At 57.9% G+C, this 8,116-nt stretch overlaps 2 protein-coding genes across 2 annotated transcripts; one reads left to right on the plus strand and one right to left on the minus strand.

Moving 5' to 3' along the window:
• Positions 1-1,575: 1,575 nt before the first annotated feature.
• DCS_07634 (methylenetetrahydrofolate reductase 2) lies at positions 1,576-3,609 on the plus strand (the record flags this gene model as incomplete). Its single annotated transcript, XM_040804918.1, has 1 exon — positions 1,576-3,609. One exon carries the CDS (start codon positions 1,576-1,578, stop codon positions 3,607-3,609), a length of 2,034 nt encoding a protein of 677 aa, XP_040655022.1.
• Positions 3,610-4,495: 886 nt separating this feature from the next.
• DCS_07635 (uncharacterized protein) lies at positions 4,496-5,864 on the minus strand (the record flags this gene model as incomplete). Its single annotated transcript, XM_040804919.1, has 3 exons — positions 4,496-5,151; positions 5,286-5,459; positions 5,759-5,864. 3 exons carry the CDS (start codon positions 5,862-5,864, stop codon positions 4,496-4,498), a joined length of 936 nt encoding a protein of 311 aa, XP_040655023.1.
• Between the last annotated feature and the right edge of the window lie 2,252 nt (positions 5,865-8,116).

Genomic DNA, 8,116 nt, shown 5'->3' on the forward strand with positions numbered 1-8,116 from the left:
GGAGGTGTCTTTCTCATGACAGATGTCGAGCGGGACTGTTGCAGAGAGAGGATTACTTCATCATGGCCAAGGCAGCATTGCATGGCCCAGAGACGCGTGCGTTTTGTTCGAGCGAGAGAAAAAGTCGTGGGTTGCGCTTGGACCATGTCACGATACGAGTGCAAGTAAGTAGGTACTAGTAAGTACTGTATGTAGCACTGTACTTAAGCACAGGAGGTAGTACTCCGCAGGGGGGTAATAATACAGTTAGTACTTGCGTATGAGGACTCGTACGAACACTTACGTCAGTCGGGGAGTGGTACCTGTACTCCTGTACTGTAAATAAATTGGCCAAGCATTTACCGAGGTACCACCCAAGTCGGCTGCCGGTACGGAACCTCGCAGTGCAGCACGAGCCGATACCTGCGGGTACAAGTGCTGTAGCAGCTACAGTAGCAAGGCACGTCACTGGTGCGTCACAGCGGCCTTGGGCACTATGGCGTGGGGCACGTACTTGCAGTGTACTGGCTCGCCGTTATTCGCATGGACACTGGGTGCGTGCTGTTATGCTAATAGTAAGGTAGTATCGACTTGTGCTGAGTGAAGGTACCTAGGTGTAGGTACTTTGTAGTTGAGCTCGCCCGGTATTATTCCAAAATGCAGGTACAGTACATGTACAGTATTTGTACTCTATACAGAACATGTACTCTGCACATGTACACTTATTACACTGTACAGCCCTTTTCCCGTAGTACCTCGTACAAGGAGTACTGTACCAACGAGTGTTCGGGTGCATTACTGTAGTAGTACAAGTAGGTTTAAGTAGTTGTACTTACATGTAGGAAGTACGGAGTACTCAAGTACATTGACTTCTATCCAGTACCTATAAATGCAAGTGCACGGAGTACAGTACAGTCAGTCTCCTAGGTAGACTTAAGCGCAAGTACGTACAGTACGTACAGTACATGTACTGGTACACTCTCAGTACGAGTGCCTGAAAGAAAACAGCAGAAGCCCCAGGGGTGTCTCAGGCGCCAAGCCTGTTGTGACAGTGCCCCTCACAAACCATGGCGGGGCATTTCTTCCGCATCATTGACCGGGCGGGCTACTGCGGTCTGCGGCGGGCGTTAGTAGGGGTACTTGTACGTATGAAGCGTACGGCGTAAAGCGAACGAGGTTGGATCACGAGGCTGGCCACTCGCAAAGATTTTGCTCCTCATACTTTACAATTCGTCCGCTCCCGACAGCCCATCCTTCGCCGCTGCAACCCTCGAGCGTGTAGAGCGTCCAAGCGTTGTGTTTGATCGTACCCGGCGCGCAGGTTGGGTCGCCTGATTTTCCGGTTCGTCCCGACTCGTACAGACGCCCGACAAAGCCGACCGACGGACCATCCTTCCGTCGATCCCCTGTTCATCAACCGGACGAGCCAAACCAATCGTCATCGTACGCCCCGTCGGCCGCAATATCGCATCTGCTGCTGCTGGGAGACGCCGTCAAAGTTCAAGCTCATCCTGCGCCGGCCCATCTTCGGCACCGCACCTTATGCCAGGCGTGTTGGACGTGGTCGTCGATCCACGCACAATCCATCGATTCGCCATGGACAAGATCACGGAAAAAATCGCCGCCCTGCCGGCGGACGCGGAGTACTTTTCGCTCGAATTCTTCCCCCCCAAGACGGCCATGGGCTTTGCCAACCTGCGGCATCGCCTGGAAAGGATGGAGCAGGCGTTGAGGCCCCTTTTCGTCAACGTCACCTGGGGCGCGGGCGGCTCGACGTCGACCAAGTCGCTCGAGCTGGCCGAGCTGTGCCAGCGCGAGCTCGGCCTCACGACGTGCCTTCACCTTACCTGCACCAACATGAGCCGTCGTCTCATCGACAAGGCGCTCGAGGACGCAAAGGTTCTCGGCATCCGCAACATCCTCGCCCTCCGAGGAGACCCCCCGCGCAGGGACGAGTATCGCGACGCCGACGCCGACGCCGACTCGGATGGTCTCTCGGACGAATTCAACTGGGCCATCGACCTCGTTCGCTACATCCGTGCCAAGTACGGCGACTACTTCTGCATCGGCGTCGCCGCCTACCCCGAAGGCCACGCCGACGAGAGCCACCCGCTCGGCCAGAGTTTCGAAGACGACATCCCTTCCCTCCTCGACAAGGTTCGAGCCGGAGCCGACTTCATCATGACCCAGCTCTTCTTCGACATCGAAGCCTACGCAAAGTTCGAGACGACGCTGCGAGACCACCTCGAGGGTGCCTTCAAGGACATACCCATCATCCCAGGTCTCATGCCCATCCAGAGCTTCCAGATGATCAGGCGAACGACGAAGCTCAGCCACGCCAAGATGCCCGAGCCGATTCTCGAGCGCCTGAGCGCCGTCAAGGGAGACGATGAGCAAGTCAAGCTGGTCGGCGTCGACGTCATCACGGAGCTCATCCAGCAGATTCGGACGATCAAGAGGAGCCCAACCTGCCGCCGGGGCTTCCACTTCTACACCTTGAACCTGGAAAAGGCCGTCTCCTTCATCGTCGAAAGGACCGGGCTCATCCCGCCGTGCTCCGAATCCGAATCCGAATCCGACGAGGCCGTCTTGGACGAGTCGAAGCCGCCGACGCCCAGGATTCAGGTGAACGGCGACGTCCCGCCCCGGACGAGTAGCCATTCGCGCACCTCTCGGAGACCCTCGGTCGGCTCCGATCCTCACAACAGGGTCATCGTCGGCGACCGACGACCGACGCTGCCGGAATGGGAGACGTCCAGCCTCGAAGCCGCCATTCCCGCCGGACTCTTCAACTCTCGCTCCAACACGTTGGCCATTTCAGAGGGCGAAGGCGTCCTCGGCCGCGAGGCGACGTGGGACGATTTCCCCAACGGCCGCTTCGGTGACGCCCGATCTCCTGCCTACGGCGAGATTGACGGATACGGCGTGAGCCTCCACATGTCCGTGACGCAAGCCGTGCGACTCTGGGGCCACCCCAAGACTCGGGAGGACATCGATGCCATTTTCGTCAAGCACATCAACGGCGAGCTCGAGGCCATTCCCTGGAGCGAGGAGGAGCTGATGGCGGAGTCGTCGACGATCAAGACGGAGCTCCACGCGCTGAACAGCAAGGGCTTGTGGACCGTCGCCTCGCAACCGGCCGTCAACGGCCTTCCCTCCAACGACTCGACCTTTGGTTGGGGACCCCCCCGCGGTTTCGTCTTTCAAAAGTCCTTTGTCGAGTTCTTCATCCCCTCGGCCGACTGGAAGGCACTGCGCGACCGGTTGACGAGGCCCAGCGTCGCCGACGTAGTCTGCTTCTACGCCGCCAACGCGAGCGGCGACTTCGTGTCGTCCGACACGACGGGCGGCGTCAGCAACGCCACCGAAGCAGGCTCGAGCACCAACGCCGTCACCTGGGGCGTGTTTCCGGGCAAGGAGATCATGACGCCGACCATCGTCGAGGAGGTGAGCTTCAGGGCCTGGGCCGAAGAGGCGTTTGGCATCTGGGGAGAGTGGGCGAGCGTGTACGGGCGGGGATCGGAGAGCGAGAAGCTCCTGAACGACCTCCGCGACGACTGCTGGCTGGTGAACGTTATCCATCACGAGTTTGTCGAAAAGGAGGCGTTGTGGAAGCTGCTCATAGATTGAGGGAGCAAGGAGGCTGATCCCTGGGACCGGCCGAGGTCCGAGAATTCCTGGCGCCTGTCCCGGGGGCACCGTGATTATTCCATCGGCGCTGTTGGACTGAATTGATAATGAGAGAATGAACAAGACCCTGTTTGGCGCTTCATTGGTGGTGGTCGGCACTGTCCGCTCCAGCTACGTAGCCGCCACAGCTGGCAGGACTACGCTACCTCCCTCGCACGGCATGCTTGTATGGGCCGGCTCTTTCGAGATTGAAGTAGACGTGACGATGACTATACGATTCTCTCCGTTTCCATGTCGACCTTTTGGACTGCATTTATTTGCTCTCCACTCGCCTGAACTTGCCCACCAGTCCCGCCGATGTTGGGACCGATGGCGAGCTCTAGCGCGGAGGGTTCATTCACAAGTTGACAAGTCGACAATGTCAAGAAGCGCAGCGAGAGGGAAATGGCACAACCCCTTGGGCGAAAACAGGTCGTACGCGTGAACCTAACTGAGCGCTGCCGCTCGCTGCCGTTCCTCAATGCCGTACGCCCAAGCACAAGAGGTGAAGAACGGAGGATAAGAAAAAGGTATGAAAGAGGGAGTGGACTCCCGTCTGCGGCAGAACGAAAATGAAAGCAGAGGTGGCGTGATCAAGGGCAACAGCGGACGAGGGGAAACGATACGCAGGAGGTCGTGGTGATCGTGCGTGGTTGCCAGTGGTGCCTGCGAGGGAACGGGGCCCTCATCCGCGGTTCCCGGTCCCCCGTTCCACCGGCCATCGACCACTGACCATCCATCCATTCATCCGCCCGTCCATCCGTCCATCCGTCCGCCCATCTGCTCACTCAATCTATCAGGCAATTCTTCACCATGTAAAGCGAGCCAAGGGACAGGTGGACATGGGCTAGATCTCGCCATCGCCGTATTCGTCGTCCACGGTTCCCGAGTCATCGTGGTAGAGGCTCTCGCGGAAGGAGGTCATGTAGGTGTCGCTGCCGTTGGCGGCGAAGCCGGTCGGGAGAGCCGCAGGACCGGACTGGGCGGCGGACTGGGCGGCGGACTGGGCGTCAAAGGGGCCGAAGAGCGACTTGGCGGCCGTCGGTTCCTGAAGGGGAGCCGGCGACTCACTTCCCTGGCGCTGGGCGGCGGCGTCGGCAGCGATAGTATCGCTCGCCATCTGGGCCGCACGACGGGGCGTAGCCTTCTTGGCCGAGGCGGCCATGGTCTTGGAGCGCTTGGAGGGCGTGTGCTCATCACGCCCGCTGTCGTGGCCGAAGTCGGAGTTGTCGAGGTCGTCGTCAGAATCCTCCTTCTTGAGATAGACACGGCCGAGGGTACGCTTCTTGCGGCTGGTGCCAGTGCCGGAACTGGCTCCGCGGCGCGAAGGGGTCTGGAGCTTGGACGGCGTCGTGGCGGCGGAGCCAACGCTTCCGTTGAGGCAGTTGAGCACGTCGCCGCCCGAAGCCTCGACCTGGCGCAGCTGGTCGGCGTCCCTCTTGATTGCGCGGAACTGGAACTGGATGCCGTCGGCGGTGGACTGGCCAAAGTACTTTGCGATATCTGGAAAGCATCAACACATGTCGGACTCGGCTCTCGAAGATGCAGCAGCGACGTGGCACGAGGACGAGAAAGGGGCTGACGGGCAAGACAAAGAGAGGATGGGGACCGGTCGACAGAGGGAAGCTCTCGCGTACTGTTCCGGTCGACGTCCTCGAGCTTGATAGGAAGCTCCTCGGACGCCGGGAGGTTCTTCGAATCGAAGCCGAGCTGGCGTCCCTCGCGAACAATGGCGGCTTGGGCGCGGAGGCGGCGAAAACGATGATTGAGCGCGTGCTCCGTCATGTCAGAACCGTAGCAAGCGGCGATTTCTGGGACGAAGGTTAGCCTTCGTCCCTAGAAAGTCGACCGCACATTCAAGGCCTGGTCCGGCCCGGTCCGGCCGGGGCCGCGAGGACCGTGGGACACAGGAGAGAGTGGGAGCAAAGCGAACGTGTGGGTGGGCGAGTGAGTGTACGTGAATGAGTGTGTATGCGGGTGTAGGTGTACGTGTGAGGGAGCGAGAGCTAGAGCGGGCGAGAACGATGGAATGAGAGCAAAGTTGGTGAGAGTGAGGGCGAGAGTGAGGGCGAGAGTGCGTCAAGAGCAGAGACATAATACCGTGACTAACCTTTGTAGTTCCACTTGACGTCCGGGTGGGCAGCGACGATGGCGCGAACCATGCGTGCCTGCGACTCGTACGTTTTATAATTTGCCTTGGAGTTGGCTGGCGCCATGGTCCTTTCCTATCGTATGATGGCGATGGTGACGATGGAGAGGATGGATTTTCGTTGTCTCTGCCTGCGGTAACTGGCCGTCAGCGCTCATTTCTTCGTTCTTGTTACATGGCACGTCGCAGATGAGGTTCCTCCCCACGAGATCGAGTCGTTGCATCGACCTCACTCGTGTGGATGTGAGGTATGGGTGTGCCAGGGCAGAAGAGGAGATGGCATGCGCACATGCAGCGAGACGGATGGCTATGCTCATTCACTCACCGCTATCGGAACGGAGGCGATCCGATGGCACTACCCCTCACAGGATGCAGGAAAGGCGAGACTGAATTTTAAATGGGAGAAGGAGAGAAAATTCGGCAGCTGTGCAGCTGGCTGTCGCTATCGGTCGAGGCAACGGGAACAAGTGCACGAGCTTGCGGCCTATCGGGACTTTGACCAGGCCAGACAGGGACGGTCGTTTTGACGCAGAGAGTACTGTTAAGGAAGGGGGGAGAGTGACGGTGAGAGAAAGAAAGAGAAAGAAGGAGAGCACTCGAGAAGGAGATGACAAGGGCAAGTATGGAGAGGCAAACAAGAACGATGGTGATGGCCAGCATCTGCAGTCACGGCAAGGCTGGGGAGGGAAGGCGATGGGGGGGGGGGAGAAAAAACCAAGAGTCAAAATACAACTTCGGTTTGCATGAAAAAATGAATAGTAATCGTGCGAGGAAGTGGACAAGAAGAGGCAACATATAGCAAAACGACGTACGATGAAGTCAGCAAGGCAGCAATGGCCTGCTGGATCTGTCGGTGTCGTCTCCCGTTGTGAAGTGTCCAAAGGCCGGCTATGAGGTACGAACTGTTGCGTTATTCAGAGTTGAGCGTTGCTTCGAGCCATTGCGAGTTCAAAGATGAGGGTCGAGAGCCGAGAGTCGAGAGCCGAGGGCTGGGAGAGGTGCAGGAACAGGCCAGCAAGCGAATCGAGTTGGTGATCAGGTCAGCAAATGGCGTGGTTGCGCGGCAACGATGGATCCAACGCCGACCGAGGCACGGCAAGCCGCAGAAAGAAGTCGATAGCGGAGGAAGAAGGTAAGGGAACAGAGTGGAAGACGAAGAGAGGCGTATAGGGGAGGAAAGAGGTTGTCGGCTATGAGGCTATTCCCATGTCGTCCCATGTCTGGGCTGAGGAGCACTTTGCGGTGTTGCGAGTTGGGGGCATTGCGCTGGCTTTCTCCGCACTGTGCAGCGTACTATACTTGTAGTGAAAGCTGTGACGAGGAGCTAAGTGGTACATGTGCTGGACATGTAATTCCGCACAGTACCAATGGCAGCTACAGCACAGTGTTACTTGTGTAGGTGTGCGTACGAGTACACTTCACACTCGGCACATGCAAGTACTGTACAACAATTACCTACTTACAGTAGGTACTTACAGACAGTACTTAAGTAAGTACAGAGTATACGGAGTACATTTGCTTGAGGTATTTCCACTGTGCGGTACATGTACTCTACACCCAAGTAGACATGGAGGAACGTGCACAAGTACATGGGCATCTGCGTATCCCAGCCAGTTCCGTCATGTACACTTTCACTTGCGTACAGTTATTGCATGCAGAGTCGATATGTACAGTAGCATGTACTTGCACAGTACGGAGTACGGCGTACTTGTGCCGTAGTTCGTACCTGTTCGTGGTAGTGAGCTTGGCCCACCTACCCACCTACAACCCCCCCGCAGGTTCCAGTAACTTAGTACAGTGCTACGCAGATGGTACACTGTACACCTACAGTACTTCCATGGCAACATCTCCATGGAATCACCAACAAACTGCCTACCGTGGCAGTAGCATCATGGACATGCCCTTGACCTTCCTCGACTCGACTTTCTGCGTGGTATGCGTGATTGCCACGCGATGGCGTCATGGCCTTTGGTGAGTGAATGAAACGGTGCGTGCGCGGGACAGACATGCTTCTTGACACGGACAGGCGACTCTGGTCAGATTGCGTATCCGATCCCCGCATGCTTCTATACAAGGCACCGCCCCGACGGCGATGAAAATCGAGTTGGACATGACGCAAGCCCATCTTCGCTTCCCCGGTCCTCGTCGTCGCCACCTGTCGCCGCACAAGCGTGCTCGTCTGCGTGGCGAGCGATGAGGCATCGATGGCGCGCTTGCCTGCATCGCCCTCGGGAGACTTTTATTCCGCCTCCCCTCCCGCGCCGGCAGGTGGTTGGCTGGGCAGTACAATTTGCAGCACGAGTCGGCCGACGACTTGCC

Source organism: Drechmeria coniospora, chromosome 03 (genome assembly GCF_001625195.1).
Source record: "Drechmeria coniospora strain ARSEF 6962 chromosome 03, whole genome shotgun sequence".
NCBI lineage: Eukaryota > Fungi > Ascomycota > Sordariomycetes > Hypocreales > Ophiocordycipitaceae > Drechmeria > Drechmeria coniospora.